Consider the following 19,749-nt stretch of genomic DNA (forward strand, 5'->3'; position numbering starts at 1 on the left):
CAATTCCTTTAACTCAATAAATCCATTTCTCCTTAATAAGCTATTTTAATTCTATAATCTGGGCAGACATGACCTGTTGTTGATCTCCTAAAAGCATCCCACAAACACCCACCTCCTGTGACACAGCGACGAGCCATCTCCCACATGATCAGTCCAAAGCTATAGATGTCGGCCATGATGTACGGCTGAAAGTGATTTTTATTTAGGCTTTCATCGAGCACTTCTGGGGCCATGTAACGTTTTGTACCTACTCTGGTGTTCAAAGGGACATCAACTTCATTCGTATCACTGAAAGAAAGGAAAAGATCAGCACAAAGTCAGAGGGCAGTACAGATACATTTATCAAGCAAAAAAGAGAAATTCCATATTTTTAAAGTTAATATGTAAACATACACTAAAGCTCACACACAAAGATTCAATTATCCACTATATGGAAAAGCAGTTACATTAACAATGCACTAAGGATGTTGCTCTATTTCCCGTATTTGGTCTTTAGGATATGGTTTCAGATTAAGCTACTTTCTTTTTCTTAAGTTAATTTTTTTTCCACAAAGTTCTACCTTCTCTCCTTCCCTGGACCATGGACCACTGAAAAAGCCAGAAAATATTCCTGTTATAAACATGCAGAGTCAAGCACAACAAACTCCCCACTGGCCATGTGTTTTTTAAAAAGTGCCCCATCAGCTCTTGGGGTCTGTCACTTCCACCTGGGCAGAAGCTATTTTTTTCCCCAATTTCTTAACACCTTACTATGGAATCTTAGTTGTTATTTTTCCTTTTACTTAATATCACTTGTCAACTTTTGATCCAGGTATCATTTGTGAAGGAGAAGAAAAAGGAAACTCATTTATTTGTCAGCTGGCAGGAAAGGAAACTACTTTAGCTTAATTAAACCCCAAACAAAAAGGCTAATTTTATGAGTTTTGTTGAAAAATGAATAAACAGAACTTAAAGTTGCAGCTGAGAAGCCACAACCCTGAACACACAGTCTTGGCTCCTCCAAGGCAGGGAAGGGAGAGCTCTGTGAAGAAACAGGGCACTGCTCCTGAAAAGGGATTGTGGCATCACACCTTTCCCTGTTTAAATGGTACAGAAGCATCTACAAAAGCATTTCTGAATCACATCTCCATGAACCTTCTTGTTCTCTAAGGAACAAAAACTCTCATCCTCATGGGTATAGGGGAAAGGGGGGGCTACCTGTTAAATTTCACAGCAAGGCCCAAGTCAGCGATACAACAACTCCCATTTTTCTTGATCAGGATATTTTTGCTCTTCAGGTCTCGGTGGGCAATCGCAGGCTTTCCTTGGGTACCATAGATCTCTGTATGCAGATGGCATAGACCACAAGCAGCTGAATACGCCAACTTGAGGAGGGCCCTGGTGTCCAGAGTGGTGCACTTCAGGAAGTCATACAGAGATCCATTTTCATGGTAGTCGGTGATCAAGTACAGTTGTGTCCAAGAGCCTGTGCCCTTGATGTCAGCTGCAATAAAACCTGTCCAATGAATGAAGCAAAAGTTTGATTAACTGGTTTTGACACCCCAGTGGGTAACTGAAATCTGATTCTATCTGGATGCAGTAATCCCTGACAAAAATGTTTGCTTCCCATCACCGAATGTCTCCACAATATGGCGGTCAACGTGGTGGAGAACTAACTTGGAATCACAGACCTGGGGTTCAGATTCTCCCTCTGATGCTTTAACCTCCCAGGGTCTTCCTGGCTTGTGACCCTAAAATGGCCTTGCCACTGCAGCTCCAAGTCTATGTTGTCCTCACATATAAAATGCAGCATGCTTTATAATCGAGGCTAAAATTACCTGCTTCATGAAGATCTGGGAATAACATTTATCTTCCTAAACAAAAGTTTCCCTTAAGATTAGGAGGGAAACTTAAAGAGAAAAAAAAATGGAGTTGAACTTCAAACTCCCTTGCAAAACTGCAGGATTTGGGTGAAGTGGCTGGCCAAAAAAGGAATCCCATCTTGGGCTGAATTCATAATGTTCAGGGTGCAGAATGGGGGAAGGAAACCTCCTGCCATCTTTAGCCACAGACACAATGCAGGTACCACTCTCTACAAAGAACACGGAGAAGATGAACTATGTCCAGAAGAGGGCAACACTGAGGATGGTGAGGAAACTCAAAACCCTAAGGATCACATGAGGGCATTGAGCACGTTATGCCAGAGGAAAAAAGAATGGGATGACACGACGACCACCTCAAAGTATCTGAAGGCCTAAAATGCTGAAAAGGGAGTGAGCCTTGGTCTCTTGGCTCCAGAGAAAAGAGAGGAAACAGGCACGGAAACTGAAAAGACAGGCCAGGAGTTGCATGAGGAAGTTTCCTGACAAACAGAGATGTCACCTCAGGAGATCCCTGAGTCCACCATTACTGGAAGAATCCAAGTGGACATGAGAGTTTCATTTCTAGGTCTCCAATTCAAGTGTGGGCTGGACTAATGGTGAAAGGTCCTTTCTAATTTAGACATTCTCAGGAGCCTATGTTTGTTTTGATTTTTAAAAAATGGCAAATTAAGATAGCTTGGGGGCCATTCCTATAACTAACCATGAGATATGCCAAAAGACTGAGTCTTGAACAGAAGTCGATTCCCTTTTGCCCACTGATCCTAATTTTCCAGTCTGCTCCTTGTGGTCAATAGATCTCATTAAGAGCTGAGACACACTGTCTCCAAACTAAGATCAAGGGAATCAAAGGAGGGGTCAAAATGGAACCATCACACATGAATATGTGAGGTTAAGAACCTCTACCCAGGGGCAGCTAGGTGGTGCAGTGGATAGAGCACCGGCCCTGGAATCAGGAGGACCTGAATCCAGGTCCAGCCTCAGACGCTTGACACTTACTAGCTGTGTGACCCTGGGCAAGTCACTTAACCCCAATTGTCTCACAAAAAAGAAGAAAAAAAAAAAGAACCTTTACCCAGTACTTTCTACATAACAAGTATATGATACAAAAACAAGGTCAAGATGATCTTTATCATGAAGAACTTAAAAATATTATATAACCTGAATTTTCAAATACTTCCACACTTCATCATTAGTTAACTACTATATCCTTCCAAAACTTGACTCAATATTTTTTCTCGCAAAGCCAAATTTGCTTACCAAGGATGTTCTCATGACGCATTAGAACAGTTTGGTAGATCTCCGTTTCCCGAAACCAACTGGCCTCTTCAGTGGTAAAGAACACTTTGACTGCCACCTTTTCGCCCCTCCATTTCCCCATCCACACCTCTCCATAGCGACCCTTTCCCACCTGCCGAACCATCTGAATTTGTTTGGCAATAGTTCGTTGAACCTGTCAGGGAAAAAATTGTTTCGATGTATTTTTTAACTTCTTGAAAAAAAGAACTTAGGTTAAAACTTACAAATTCATTTGCCTGCCAATGTGCCCTCAGGTGGATGCTGGTATCATTAGCAAGGAAAATATACTGAGCTCACTATATTTTAGTGAAAGCGATTAAAAAGAAAACATAATTCACAATATATCCAAAAATCAGCAACTTCTATTTGTACATATGTGTACACACACACACACACACACACACACACACACATGCATGCATGCACATACTTTGATATTCAGTGTGGCAGCATGGAGAGAGAACTAATTCCTGAAACAAGAAGACTTGGGTACAAGTCCTATTTCTACACAATGGGGGTGCAAATGTGAGTAAACGACTTTACCTCTTGGTGTCCCATGCTATAAACTGAAAAGCAGGAGCTGATCAGTATTGGTAGAAAGAATTTACTCACTGGGGGTTCTCCATACCATTAAAATCACAGGTCCAGTAAAAATGTAAACATATTTCTTGCTTGTTCTTATACTGACAATAACAGTCAATAAATCAACAAAAATTTATTAAGCATCTATGATGTGCCCGCCACATTGTAGATGGTAAGAACTAAGAACAAAAGGTGAAACAAAAGAATGACTTCATTCAAAAACGGAAAGACAATATTTACATATAGAAGAATATGCAAAATACACACAAAATAAATATATGGTGATCTGAAGGCTGAGCAGAAAAAAAAGACTAGCAGTCAGGGAGCTCAGGAAAAGATACAGAGAGAAAACATAGTCCTTGAAAACAAAACTAGGAATTTTAAGAGGCAGAGATGAGAAAGGAAAAGATTCCAGAGATAGGGGGCAGCAAGTGAAAAAGCAAAGAGATGGGGTCAAGAATCTCAAGGAAATAATGAAAAAAGTGAGAAAGAAAGGGTCTCCAAGATCTCAAAGCTATTACAATGCAGTAATTATCAAAACACCCTGGTACTGGTTAAGAAAAGAGATGCCAATTAGTGGAATAGATTAGGTAGACAACACGCTGAAGCAAAAGAAACTGATAACGTAGCATTCAACAAACTCAAGAAGAGCAGCTCCTGTTACCATTTACTGTCACGATCTGACAGCTGGGAACACAGGACAGTAGTCTGGCAGACATGAGATTTAGGCCGACACCTTACACTGTATACCAAGATAAGCTCCAAATGGATATATGACCTATGTATAAAAGGTCGTATTGTAAATGTAGGAGTAAGAAAGGTCTCTCAGATCTATGGATAGAAGAAGAATGCATCGCCAAAGGACAGGTAGGATCCCAGAAGATAAAATAAACAATCTGAATTGCAAAAAATTTAAAAGTTTTTGGACAAACAAATAAAATGCGGCTAAAATGAAAAGAAAAATGGTTAACTGGGAAAATTTTCATGACAAGTTTTTATAATAATGGTCTCACTTTCAAGACATAGCAGTAATGGATTAAAATGTACAAAAATAAGAGCCATTTCCCAGTTGATAAATGGTACACCGTTTGACCTCCTGAGAGAAGCAGGTCCATACCCTGAAGAGATCAAAGAAGATAAAGTCCTACTGTACAAAAATGTTCACAGCATTCCTTTTTGTAATGGAAAAGAACTGAAACTAAGGAGGTGCCCATCAGTTGGAGGGATGGACAAATTATGGCACATAAATGTTGTGGAATATTAATGCATTCCTATAATCAATTATATAGAGACAGTTTCAAAGAAACCTGGGAAGACATATATGTGGGACTGATGTAGAGTGAAGAGAGAAGCAAGAGAACAATTTCTACTATAGCAATAACACTGAAAATGACCAAGTTTGAAAGACTTAAGAACTCTAATAAATGCAACAATCAACCATGATTCCTGAGGACCAAAGATGAGGAATGCTACTTACCTCCTGATAGAGAGGTCATGAGCTATATGCAGAATGAGACATATATTTTTGTGTATGGCCAGTAAGGGAATTCATTTTCCTTGACTATGGTATAAGGAGTTTTTTTTTTCTTTCTTTGCCAGTGGGTGGAAAAGAATAAAAATTAATGCTCGATAATTTTAAAAACCAAAAATTTAATATTTTATAAAGCAAGAAGATAAGAGACAGATTACAGGAAGAACCATTTTAAACAGACTGCAAAATATGTAAAGGATAAAAAGGTATAATAAGCCTTAAAATATTCGGAACTAGGCTATAAAGGGGTTTAAATGCTCAAGAGAAATGTAGAGATGTTTTATTGTAGAGAACAAAGGGAGCCCTTGGAGTTTCCTGAGCAAAGGAATAAAATGTCAGACCTGTGGTTTATGATGATCACTTTGACAGCCATGAGGAAGACAGAATGGGAAGGAAGACAGTAGAGGCAATAGTCCAGGCAGAGGTAATGAAGGCCCAGACTTGGGTGATATGGTTGAGACACAAACAGCAAGAAGGGACCAGATAAGAGAGGTGCTGTGCAGGCAGCTTGACAAGATTTAGCAAGTGATTAAGTAGGTAAAATGAGGAAGATGGCATCAAGGCTGCAAGTCTGGCTGACTGGAAGGTCTGTACTATTCTCTATGCAAATAGAGAAGTTCAGAAGGAGAAGATTGGGTTTGAAGGAAAAGATAATGAGTTCAATTTTGGAGATTTTGGAACATTCTTGTCTGAAATATCCAATGAGCAACTGATAGTGAAGGACTGGATGCCAGGAGATATAAACCAGGCTGGATATCTAGAACTGGTCATTGTATGCATAGAGGTAGTAATTAAACCCAGAGCTGTTAAAGACATCAAGAGAGTAAAAAAAATAATAAAGAAAAAAGAAGAGGAGTTCATTTGCTTTTAGAAAAAAGTGAACACTGGTCAGACTGTGTTTACCTGAAAATGATTACTTTTTAAATCAAAATGAATAGCTTAAAATTTGGTATGTTACATTGGAACAGGCACTACCACAAATTCCGTACATCAAACTATTCCTATTGAAATCCACAAAGTAGCATTTTGCTAACAGTTCCTAGTGGTAGCTCAGTGAAGGATGGACTGGAATGAAGAGAGAACTAAGGCAGAGAGACCAATGAGGTTATTCCAATAGTGCAGGCAGCAGGTGATAAGGGCCTGCCCCAGGGTGGTTGGCTGGGTCAGAGGACAGCAGGTGGCATCTCTACACAAGAAGTATTACAAAGGCAAAAGAGAGGACTTGACAACAGATTTGCTATGCAGGGTAAGAGAGAGTGAGGAACTGGGGATGGCACCCAGCTTACCAATCTGAGACAGTAAGAAGAACATTTGGAAGAGAGGAAGGTTTGGGGCGTAACGATAATGAGTTCTGTTTTGGCCCTGGTAAGTTTAAGATTACCATGGGACATCATGTTTGAGATCTCTGATAGGCTGTTGGAAATGTGGCACTGGAGGTGAGGAGAGAGACTGGGGCTGGATAGATAGGTCTGAGAATCATCTGCAAACGGAATCCAAGCTGCTGTTTTTCACCACAGACAGAAGGTTTTGGCATGTGTTTCCTCTCCAGATACTAAAGGCTGGGATTGTACTTCACAGATCACAGATCACAGAATTTTGTTAGATAAGGGTCCTCAGAAACCAAAGAATTTATTTTAATGAAATTTCATTAGAAGAACACAGGCTAGCGCAGCTAGGTGGCGCAGTGGATAAAGCACTGGCCCTGGATTCAGGAGGACCTGAGTTCAAATCTGGCCTCAGACACTTGACACTTACTAGCTGTGTGACCCTGGACAAGTCACTTAACCCTCATTGCCCTGCCAAAAAAGAAAAAGAAGAAGAAGAAGAACACAGGCTGAGTGATCCATGGAATATGTTGTAAGAAAATTTTGCCTATGAACAAAAGGAAAGCTCCCAAGTATAAAGTGTATATGTAAATGTGCATTATTTTTTGTAAAGATAGGTGGTATATTGGAGTAAATGCTTTACTCAACAGTAAATAAGATGACTGAAGAATGAGGGAAAACACTCTACCAGCAAAGGAAGTCCAGATCCACTGCCAGAACTTTGTGACTGGTCAATAAGGTCTTTCAATGACTCTCCAACTGGTATAAAAGCTTCATCCTGTTCTAGGTCACGATTATAGCAACGGCTTCTCGCTATTCTTCTGCAGTGATGCCTAAAAAAAAGGACAACAGTGCTAAGTGAAAAATGGGACACAATGAGTGAAAGCTCCTGCTTTCAGAGAGAAATATATCTAGGTAAGTAAGCCCTGTGTATGGGAGGCCACCCTTCTAAAAAGTACTTCCAAAGGGGTGTTAGGGTAGTTAGGGCAGGCTCCCCCTCAATAACACATTTCCAACACTTTAAAGTTCTCATTATAGAATACTAGTTATGCATTATCTAAATCCTCCATGTTGTAATTTCAATTTGTAATATTTTTTAAAATTCATTAGTGGAAGAGGGGCAAAGGGATAAAATTCAGAGAATACATTAAAAATTGATTGAAAATTAAAATAAGGGGCAGCTAGGTGGCACAGTGGATAGAGCACCAGCCCTGGATTCAGACACTTTACACACTTACTAGCTGTGTGACCCTGGGCAAGTCACTTAACCCCAATTGCCTCACCAAAAAAAAAAAAAAAGAAAGAAAAAGAAAGAAAAAGAAAAAAGAAAAGAAAAGAAGGGAATGTTACAATGTTATATGTTAAAATGTTAGAATAAAATTCTTAAACAAAACAGGATTTAAATACCAAGTAGCATTCAAAATAATCACCATCATCTACAAGAGAGATTGTAGTTAAATAGGTACTATTGATGGCAAAAGGCACTTTAAAATTTACAATGTGAGTAAATTCTGTGGAAAACTATAAATCTACAAATAAGCAAGGGCAACGAGGAATGTGAAAATCAAAAGCATTCACTAAGTATTCAGGGGAGCAGTGAGCTTTGGCAGGAACTCTTTCTTTTCCTGCAATACATGCTGACTCAAACCCAAACCCAAACCCAAACCCAAACCATGTCAGTCACTCGTGGGGCCCCAGAAAAGAAGAAAAAAAGAAGCCCTCAAGGGGCTGATAAAGGAATGAGGAGGCAGAATGTTCCTATGTGAGATAATGGGGGAAATGCAAAGTAAGAGAGCATTTCTCCATTCCTCTCCTATTGAGCTCACATTGACATTCTCTGAAACAATGAGACCACATGAAGGTGTTTGTCTTTCTTTTCCAAGTATGACAAAACTCCACTTCCATCTTATTAATAAAGTACAGTACTTGGGAAATCACACAGCCTGACTATAAACAAACCAGTTCTTACTTGTAACAAAAGCAGCTGAAGAAGATGATCATAGCAATTATGCACACAGCCATAGAAACAAGGACAGCCAGCCAACGAACACTACCATCAAAAAACGGACCTAAAACAAATCATAAAAAACACCGGTGGTAGAGCCTCAAGAAGGGATGACTTCACAGTCAATGCAGTATTTTCCATTTTTAAACATCAGATTTTGAGGGGAAAATACCATCAGTGTTCCAAAGACAGCACTAGATTTCAATGACATAGCAGCCGTTTAAGACAAAACAAAGACCGCTCTTAATAGCCCCAAGTTTCCTTCCCCAATTCCTGAAACTTCTTTGGAAATGTATTTATAAACCCAAGGGCAATAAAAACTGATCTACTGATGATCAGGGCATTGAACTGGGTAGCCTGTAGGGTTAAATTCTTCTTTCATGTTAGATACTGGTGTCATAATGAACAAATGTACCTGTATACAAAGCTTTCCTAGTGAACAATGAAGAACATTTTTCTATTCACTATCCCATATATTTATGAACAAATTAATGCAGGACCACTGAAAGGTCTAATGCCCTATGTTGAGAGGGAAGGATGAGAAAGCATAAAAGTTGGTCATTCGGCAAATCTGTTAATATGCTTTCAAATGCAGGGAATACACACAGCATAATGATAATGGGTATTCCATTTATTATTAACAAAAGGTGCCACATATAACATCTTAACTTAGAGCTCAGGTTCTAATCTTTCTTTAGTCAATTAACCTACCTATAACAACAGGGGGTAGCGTAGGCTGCAGATATTGGTTACACAAATTAGTTCGGCAACATTCAATTGTCCTCCGGAGCTGAGCTTTTGGTGAATCCTGGGGAAATAAAGTGTGAAAAATATCAATGTTTCCAAATGTTAAGCAGATCATGTATTCCATAGGTTTCATTATTGTCAAAGTTCTGAAAACATTTGTATCAAAAAGTGAACAAATTAATTGATTATTTTGTGCCATGAAGGAAAATTCAGCTGAATTTTGGCTGAAATATTACAATGTGGCTCAGGAAACACCACGATAAAATAATATATTCTCTCTATACAAATTCTGATAGAATACTGGATAGTGAGATTACAGAGTTAAATTTTAGTTTTTATGAAAGCCTTTGACAATCCCTTAGGTCTAGTGACTATTTATCCTGGGCTTAGCCTGTTTGTACAAATTCATTTACAAGCTGACTCTTCCCATTTGACTGTGAGCTCTTCAAAAGCAGGGATTGTCTTATCCCTACAATTTGGCAGTATCTGCCATAATGGAGGTGCTTAATAAACGCTTACTGAGTTTGTAAAGTATCTTTCCATACTAGAAGTTGGAAGTTTCAATCAATCAATCAGCATTTAGTAAGCATTTACTGTGCACTACTAAGCAGAGTACCAAGTACTAAGCACTGGAATACAAAGACAAAACCAGAACAGTTCCTTCCCTAGAGGAGCTTACATACAAATAAGGGAACCATGTAAATAAACAGGTACAGTCAGTCAATAAGCATTTATTAAGTGATTGCTGTGTGCCAGTCACAGTTTTAAGCAAAGGGCAATCCCTCCTCCAACAGGAAATAATTAATTGAGGAAGGGTACTAGAATCAGGAGGGTTTGGGAAGCTTCCTGTAGAAGGGGGAATTGTAGCTGAGACATGAAGGAAATCCGGGAAGCCAGGAGGCAGATGAGAAAGGAGAGCATCCGAGGCATGGAGGATGGCCAGAGAAAATGCTCAGGGCCCAGAGATGAAGAGCCAGAAGGCCAGAGTCACTGGACTGAGGGGTCCGTGGGAAAGTACAAGACGACTGCAAAAGTGTGTGTGTTCAGGTGAGGGGAGTGCGGAGAGAGGATCGAGGTGATGGAGGGCTATGAATGCCAGGGGACTGTGTATTTGATTCTGAAGGGGACAGAGCCACTGGAGTCTACTGAGCCTGAGGGTGGCCTGGACAGACCTAAGGGAAATCACTATAGCTGCTGAATGGAGGACAGACTAGAGTAGGACTGAACGTGTGGGGGAGAGTGAGAGTCCAGGATGACTCCCAGGTTGTGAGCCTAATGGACTGTGAGGATGGTACAAGCCCAAACAGTAAAGCAAGGGAGGGGGAAAGAGAGGGAGTTCTGCTCTGGACATACTGGATTTCAGGTGTCTATGGGACACCTAGTTTGAAATTCTGTTTGTTTTGTTTTGTTTCGTTTTGTTTTGTTTTGTTTCGTTTTGTTTTTGGTGGAGCAGTGGGGGTTAAGTGACTTGCCCAGAATCACACAGCTAGTAAGTGTCTGAGGCCGGATTTGAACTCAGGTACTCCTGAATCCAGGGCTGGTGCTTTATCCACTGCACCACCTAGCTGCACCCCCCCCCCCCGTTTGAGATTCTGAAAGGAAGTTGGAGATAGGAAATTGTTGGTCCGCAGAGAGACTGGGGCAGCACAGGCAGATTTGAGAATCATCAGCACAGAAATGATAATTAAATCCATGGGAGTTGATGAAACCAAGGAAGTGGTATAGAGGAGAAGGCTTCAGAACAGAATTCTGTGGGACACCCACAGTTAAGAGGGTGTGAACGTGGATGAGGATCCAGCAAAGCAGTCAGAGAAGGCTAGGTCAAATAGATGGGAGAACCAGGAGAGAGGAGTGTCCTAAAAACCTAGAGAGGAGAGAGTGATCAACAGTGTCAAGGCTGCAGAAGTCAAGGAGAACAAGGACTGAGAAAAGTCCACTGGATCTGGCAACTGAGAGATCATTAGTAACTTTGGAGAGAGCAGTGTTGGGGGAAGGAAGAGGTCGGAAGCCAGACTGTAATGAGAAGAGAGAGTGTAGAGGCACCTATTGTAGATGGCCTTTTCAAGGAGTTTAATTCCAAAGGGCAGAAGAGATAAAGGATGAAAGTTAGCAGGAACTGAAGGATCAAGTGTTTTTTCAGGCAGGGAGGATATGGGTATGGTCTGTAGGTATTGGGAAAGAGGCAGTAGAGAGGGAAAGATAGAAAGTAAGTGAAAGATTGGGGATGACACAGGGGCAATCTGTTGGAGGAGAAAGGATGTAATGGGATTGCCTGAACAAGTAGAGAGGTTGTTCATCATATGACAGGGGTAAAGGAGGAGATAAATGCTGAAGGGAACTGAATGACAGGAGATGAAGAAGTAAGAAGAGGGGGTTCTCAGCAAATGGCCTCAATTGTTTCAGTAAAATATAAGGCCAGGTTCTCTGCTGAGAGTGGGGGAGGCTTGAGGAAGGATGAAAAGGTTTGGAAGAGTGAATGGGGAAAGTGAGTTAACAAGGGAAGTGTAGAAGGATTGTCTAGCAGCAGTAAGCATTCAAATAAGGTTGTATAACATAAATCTGTAGAGGGCCATGTCAAAGAATCCCATGATTTTCTCCAACTTCATTCAGCAGCAAAGGCAGCAGATAGTGGGAGTAATTAAAGGCTGAGGCTTGGCAGGGTGCAATGTATGATATGATAAGGGGGCTAGGGACTCAAGAGAGTTACATTGGTTCATCAGAGGGTCAAGATGGGGAGAAGAGGAGAGAGTGGCTGGTAAAGGGGTGATGCTTTGAAAGAATCAAGCATTGAGGGAATCAAGGGATTGGAAGTTACAGTGAGGATGAAGAGTAAGGTTTGGTATGGGAGCATCAGACAGTCAAGAAATTATGGTTAGATAAGGATATTTCAAAATACACACAAGACCCAGAGAGAATAGAAGGAAGGTAACCTTTGAGGGGAAGACTACATAGCCTGAAACACTATTTTGTAGAAGGCAAAGTCATTGCAACTAAGTTATGAAAGAAGCCATGGAAGTCAAGAACTAGAAGGTAGGGATGAAGAGCATTCCAAGCTCAGTGAACAGGCAACACCCATACTATAGCTGGGGCTGTGTGAGAGGTTATGTGGAGCTAAAAACAATGACAGATACACACTTGCTTTGGGAAAAAGATTTCACTAACATTTATCCTTTAATGTCGTGAGGCCCTCCACCATCAGATCTCTAAAGATTTCTAAAGAAGTCTCAGAAAAAAATAACCTCACTGGTAAAATTAGGTCTGGGTTTAGAACCCAAGGACTTCCCTTGGCTGGCTTCTCAGCTCTCCCCACTGAGTCTTCATATCATTTATCACAGCCCTCTGTGCCACCCTTGCTATATGGCCTCTTCTCCTCTACAAGACTGCTACCATGGAGACCAACCCTTTCTAGATAAGCTCCCCAGGTTTCAAGGTAATAGTAAATCACTTTTACAGGGGGAGGGGCATCTCAAGACACAGGTGCTCTCAATGAAGAGCTACCTCCTAGGTCTGCCCTTCTAATCATTAAAGCGGGAAGGTGAAACACCTTCCTGGTTTTGCTTCTCCTGACTAAATAAGTTCATCTGACTTTTCACCCCCGAAAGAGTGTATGGATCAGGGATCTGAATGATGAACTGAAGGTGCCAAGGCTCTGTATTCTCAAGTCGAATTTTCCTGAGTCTTTGTGTGACATTAAGAAAACCATTTCTCAGTGATTTCAAAGTCTTTAAATCTATAAAAGTAAACAGTGATGACCAATCTCATAATATACATATGAACAATAATAAAAATACCCTTAGAAATCATGAAAAATTAAATTGAAGGGTTGGGGGGGTAATATACATCCTTGTTCCCACCCAACATTTGGAAATGGAAAAACTCGTAATTTTAAAAATAAATAACTGATACATATCTAGAACCACAAATTGTGATAAAGTTCATTCTTCCCCAAGACATTTAATTAAACAATACCCCAGATCACTGGAGCTTGAAGGTACTTTAGAAACCAATGTTTTAGACTTATTTTACAGTTGAGGAAAACTTATTTTATAGATGAGCAAACTAAGGTTGCAGTGTATAGAACTGATGCTAGTGATAGAATTGTACCAGCCCAATTCTCACTGCTGTTTTTAATACAACAGCCTGTTGAACAATTTGATCTCCTATGTCTCAAATGAGGTCTTACCTTGCACTGAAAATCCGAACCTTCATACTTCATACAGCCTGAAGCTAATGTAGTTTCTCCTTGATCATCTTCTTCTATGATGGCAAAGCAATGACCATTAGTTCTGAAAGAAATGCAAAGATTTCCGTTCAAAATGCACGAATTCTACAAGGTTTCAATGAGACTGCACACTGCCTTTAGCTCTACTCTTTGGTTTCTTTTTTTTCTTTTTTAGTGAGGCAATTGGGGTTAAGTGACTTGCCCAGGGTCACACAGCTAGTAAGTGTTAAGTGTCTGAGGCCAGATTTGAACTCAGGTACTCCTGACTCCAGGGCCAGTGCTCTATCCACTGCGCCACCTAGCCGCCCCTAGCTCTACTCTTTACTGAATGAATGGTATTAACCCATGTATCTCAGGTAAAATTTAAAACAAGGTGGCTAGGTAAATAAATACTGTCCAGCTTTGTCTGAATTAAGACCAGCAGCATCAACAAGGCAGTGTCAGATGAACAGCTGAACCAGAGCTAGGATGCAGCTTTCTAAACATGGCGTGTAATGCTTTTTTCCTCCCCGCCCTGCCCCCACCACACAGTCTCAGTAAGAAAGCACATCCAATAAAAAAAAAATACACCCCATGGCAACTCAGAATGCCTTTAAACAACACCAATTTTTATGGGAGAACGTGCTTAGTGCAGAGAAAGATGGGGCAACAGAAAATACAAGTTGTGGGCAGCTAGGTGGCACAGTAGATAAAGCACTGACCCTGGATTCAGGAGTACCTTTGTTGCAATCCTGCCTCAGACACTTGACACTTACTAGCTGTGTGACCCTGGGCAAGTCACTTAACCCCTCATTGCTCCATCCAAAAAAAAGAAAAAAGAAAAAGGAAGGAAGAAGAGAAGAGAAGAGAAGAGAAGAGAAGAGAAGAGAAGAGAAGAGAAGAGAAGAGAAGAGAAGAGAAGAGAAGAGAAGAGAAGAGAAGAGAAGAGAAGAGAAGAGAAGAGAAGAGAAAAGCTGACTCTGAAAAGCAGGCTGATGAGAAGTATCTTTGGGAAGCTTTTCAAGTGAACCTACTGAGGCCTCTCAAAAATGTCACAAAGAAAAGCTAATTGCCACTAGGGGGCAGACAAACCAAAGGCAGTGCAACAAGCAGAGGCTAGACTCAAGGCAGCTAAGAATTTCAGTACTATAAAACATTGTAATACTCAATGAAAAACTAATACCTTCAATTTGAGAATCATTGACATTCAAAATCCATCCAGAATTACACAACTGTTAAGAACACAGTATTCAACTAACTTTTTTTTAAGTGGTAAAGACCCAACAAACAGGTAATGCCAGGCAACTTAACAGCCTGCTTTACCTAAGACGCCTTAGTAAGGTTTTCCTTTTGATTCACGGAACAATCTATTTGCACCACTACATATAAAGTCATCCCCTGAGACATACAACACTCACCTAATATTCTAAGCATCCCGCCAGCAATGAAGAAAGTGAAACATAGATCAGCCTGGGTCCTGCCTGAACTTAGAGAGGCTGGCTCAGGAACCATCAAGAGAGTCTGTCATGTGCTTATTGGTCACTTACTTTCCTTCTTTCTTTAAAAAAAATAGCATGAACTATCAACCTCTCTCCAAAGAAATTCTGGTTCCCATCCCCATTTTCATTTGTGTTTTAGGCTTATGTGATTAAAAAGTATTTAGGTAAGTCTGGCCTATGTAAGAGGCAGTGTGGCCTAATGCAGTGATGTCAAACTCAAATAGAAATGATCCCTTTGTCTATGTAGTGACTTAGAAAAATTGCACATTAACATCATATAGATTATATTGTACTGTATTTATTCTGTGGCACATTTCCCAATTCTCTATTAATCTCATTCCTCAAGCACTAGGGCAGCGAGTCTGCCACCTCTAGCCTAGTAGACAGAGAGCCAGCCTCAAACCAGGCCAAGTTCTGCCCATGACACATGGTAACAGAGGAATTCTGAGCTAGCTTCTGTGCCTCTGAGTGCTTAAGGCAACACTGGAAGGTCACCATATGCAGAGAAGATACCAAGTTGAGTTGGTAGAGAGCATTTCCTAAGAGGGAGTTTCCTACTCTGGAGTCTTGCAAACTCAGGCTCAATAAAGTTTAACATGAAAAGTCTGACAAATTTAGAAAAAGAGACATAATATAATTATTTTTGGAGGAAAATACCTATGGTCCCATATTAATATATTTTCAGGTGAAGCCCAGTGAGTAAAAATACAGGATTCCAGTTCTTTTATTTCTCTTTGAAAAATGATGTTAATAACAACTCACATTCATGTGATACATTGCAACTTGTTTTCTTTAGAACTATCTTGTGAGCTAGGGAGTATAAGTATATATTATTCTGTCTTAGAGATGAGAAAACAAGGTTCTGAGAGGCTGGCTTCCTTGACATCACATGGCTAGTGGGTTTCAGGCAGAGGGACTGAGCCCAAATTGGTGATGATGTTTCCATAAGAAAACAGGTGCCTTGGGTGGTGCATGCCTATAATCCTTGCTCCTGAGGAGGAGGCTGCTGGAATTTGTGAATTCTGGATGCAGCAGGATTAAGAACAATCAGCTGTCTCCACAAATTCAGCACCAATATGTCCGCCCCAGGAGGAGCGCCCTAAGGAAAGGCAAAGCAACCCAGTTCAGAAAAGGAACAGGAACTGCTGATCAGCAGTGGGGTCCAGATCCATGAAAGGGTGCTGAACTTCCAGCCTGGGCCAGATAGGGAGGAGGGAGACAGAGAAAGAGGGAAGGAGGGAGAGGAAGAGAGAAAGAAATAGAGGGGGAAAGGGAGAGGGGAGAAAAGGAAGGAGAGGTGAAGAGAAGGAGTCTTAATCCCTCGCAGCAATATGCTCTATTATATGCAAAATGGAAAGCTAGCATGTAAAATTAAATGTTATTAGGTTATTTACTTAAAATGTCCTTAGAATACGAAGGCAAGCTTAGAGCATTCTGTTATTGACATTCTAAGACCTCTTCCATATAATACTCACATGCATGTGTTATTAATAGCATCATCAGGGCAATGTCCTGAACAGTGGCACTTCAAAAAAGGCAAAGTATCCTCTGGGGCTAAGGTTACTCCATTTTCTTGCTTTTTTTGATTTTGGTCTGACTTCATTTCTGTACCATGAAGGAATCGACTGTCTGGATTCTGTCCTGCATATAGGAGAATTATGAAATATTTTAGAAAACCATCTGAATTGGTTACTAATAGATAAACATTTTCAAATTTCCTTATCAGAATAATATAAAATACCATTTGACATTAGATGAAAACAAAATTAGAAATATCATTTCAATAGATATGCAGGAGACTGGTCGGGAGAGAGAAGAACAAGAGGGAGAATTAAGGAGTGGTCATGTGAGTAAAGAGAAGGGAGCAGACGCTAGATGTCGTAGAGGAAAAATCAGTAAGACATGGCAACTGATTAGACCAGTGGGGGTTGGGGTACGGTGACAGGGGTTTGGGGAGGGCAGGCAGTGGGGAAAAGGAGTCTTGAATGAGAATGAAGAGTTCAGGAAGACTCCAATGCTGAGAATCTGAGTGACTAGAGAGATTGTGGTGCCCTCAATAGAAACAAGAATTAGAGAAAGGAATGAAGGGGGCAGATATCAAGTTCTGTTTTGGATACACTGAACTGAAAGATGCCTTTGGGAATCCAGTTGGAACTCCACTTCTGTTTCTGCATAGATTAATGATCACTAAGCATCTTACTCTGGACTCGAATCATTAAAGTAAGGGAACTGTGAGAGAACAGTATCTGGTGTATTTCATCTCAAGACTAGTTTATTGGTAACTGAATGTTATTGCTGGCTGTTTGCTGACCTACTGAAAAAAGTTTTCTTAAGTTAGAAAATAGTTTAAAATCAAAAGAACACCATTCCCTTTGGTATTCTAGCGGGCTATCTTGGGATGCCCTGAAGCACCTAAAAGGAAGAGGGTCATTTCCTCAAGTCTGAGTCTTACACATATTTGAAGACTTGCAGACAAACAAATAGGAAATGAGAGTGTTATCAATGGATTTCATATACTGCAATCAATTTAAATGAGTGATGAAAATATAACATCGGTTTTAAATAAATTTACAAATTTAGCCATATTTACTGAAGGGAACTATTGAGCCAGGGACTTAAAGCAGAATCATGAAAGAACCCACATGTACAAAAATTTTGTACAAAAGGACACAGTATTTTTTGTTGTAGTAATGACTTGAAAACAAAGTGAGTAACCAACAAGTGGAGAATGGTTGAATAAACTGAAGCAAATTAATGTAATGGAATATTACAATACATTAAGAAATGACAAACATGATAATATCAGAGAAACCCGGGAAGGCCAGTATGAATAGCTGCTGAAGTAAAAGGAGCAGAACACACAAAAAACCCCTTTAAACAATGACCACAATAATCGATGTAAAGAAAAGTAACTTTGAAAGAGTACAAAACTCCAATCAATGCCCTGACCAAGTATGATGTCTGAAGATGAATGCAGACACATGCTGCCCACCTCTGGTCAGGACTAACCCTACAGAGTAAGACATGCAATTCAGAGATAGCCAATGTATCAAAATGTTTTGCTGCTTTATAATAATTTGTTACAATGGAGGGCTTCTATGGGGGAGGAGAGGAGTTAGTGGATAGTGACAGAAGAGAAAAAAGGAAAAGGAAAGATAAAGCATGAAAAAAGTACACAGAAGACAAGAGGGAGTTCAGGAAAGGGCACAAATGAGGCATTTTTGTCACTACAACATTAAACTTGATATGTACTTTTAAAAATTAAAACTATATCAACGCATCACAAAGATTATGCACTATGGCCAGGTGGGATTTAAACCAGAAATGCAAGACTGAGTCAGTATCAAGAAAACTATAAACAGAACATATTAATAACAAAACCCAAATCATATAATTATATCAATAAATTCAGAGAAGACTGTAGTCAAAATGCAATAGTCATGTTAAAAACATTAAAATGCATAGGGATAAACAGACTATTCATTAATATGGTGAATAATGTCTAAATAAAATCAAGAGGCAGGATTATCTGTAATGAGAAAATGCTCATCTTTACAATAAAATCTGGGGTATAGAACAAGAATGTCAACTGTCACCTTCGTTATTTGATAGAGTTCTCTAAATGTTAACTACTGCAGCAAAACAAGTAAAATAAATTAAGCGTCTGCAGAGGAAACAAAATGAACTCCATAAGCAGATGCTATGATGGTTTACTTAAGGAACCCTAGAGAATCAACTAGAAAATTAACTGAAGGAGCAGCTAGGTAGCACAGTGGATAAAGCACCAGCCATGGATTTAGGAGGACCTGAGCTCAAATCCAGCCTCAGACACTTGACACTAGCTGTGTGACCCTGGGCAAGTCACTTAACACTCATTGACCTCAAAAAAAAGTGTTTTAAAACAAACAAAAAATAAAGTTAACTGAAACAACCTTAGCAAAGTAGAAGAACATAAATTAAATCCACTTAAATCATTAGCCATTCCATATTCTACCAATAAAACCCAGCAAAAAGAGAAAGAAAAAATTTCATTTAAAATATATACAAAACATATAAACTATTGGTCAGTCTACCAAGACACACAGGAATTTTGGAACACAACTACAAAAGGCTTTTTAGAGATATAAAGGCAGACTCAAATAATTGGAGAGATGTTTATTGCTTGTGGTTGAGCCATGCAAATATAATAAAAATGGCAATATTACCTAAATTCGTTCTTTCAGTGTCATGGCAATAAAACAAAAGATCATTTTAGAAAATTAGGGGGGAAATCATCTGAAGGAGGGCTCTCAAGGGAAATAATGAAAAAAAGTGGTTAAGAAGGTGGCTCTGAAGTAACAGATCTCAAACTATGCTACAAAGCAGTAATCGTCAAAACTATTTGTTACTGGGTAAAAAAACGCAACATTGATTAATGGGACAAAGTAGACAGCATGAAGGTGCAAACTGACACAGTAATACAGTGTTAATTAAAAAAAAACAACTGGAAAAAATGAAAAGCAGTTTGGCAGAAATCAGAATTTAACCAACATTTCCTACCACATTACCTCTAATCTAAGTGAATGTAAAACACTAAGAACATATTGTAAACAAACCAAGGGAGCAAAGGGGAAGATGTCCTTCGCAGGGCAAGGGTTCCTGGCCAAACAAGGGATAGAGGCTCCCTGAAGAAAACACCGGCAGTTTTGATCATTAACAACA

The 19,749-nt window shown here is 39.8% G+C and overlaps 1 protein-coding gene across 2 annotated transcripts in view; it reads right to left on the reverse strand.

Annotated features, from left to right (window-relative positions):
- Positions 1-19,749, reverse strand: part of BMPR1A (bone morphogenetic protein receptor type 1A) — a 116,678-nt gene that overhangs the window by 2,693 nt on the left and 94,236 nt on the right. For both annotated transcript variants that reach the window (XM_043984712.1, XM_043984713.1), the window contains 8 exons: positions 16,524-16,689; positions 13,532-13,634; positions 9,313-9,409; positions 8,566-8,665; positions 7,285-7,429; positions 3,120-3,312; positions 1,198-1,495; positions 113-288 (listed from right to left, as the gene is read on the reverse strand). In XM_043984712.1, coding sequence (XP_043840647.1) covers positions 113-288; positions 1,198-1,495; positions 3,120-3,312; positions 7,285-7,429; positions 8,566-8,665; positions 9,313-9,409; positions 13,532-13,634; positions 16,524-16,689 — 1,278 coding nt within the window. The remainder of the gene's footprint in view (positions 1-112; positions 289-1,197; positions 1,496-3,119; positions 3,313-7,284; positions 7,430-8,565; positions 8,666-9,312; positions 9,410-13,531; positions 13,635-16,523; positions 16,690-19,749) is intronic.

Source organism: Dromiciops gliroides, chromosome 2 (genome assembly GCF_019393635.1).
Source record: "Dromiciops gliroides isolate mDroGli1 chromosome 2, mDroGli1.pri, whole genome shotgun sequence".
Classification (NCBI taxonomy): domain Eukaryota; kingdom Metazoa; phylum Chordata; class Mammalia; order Microbiotheria; family Microbiotheriidae; genus Dromiciops; species Dromiciops gliroides.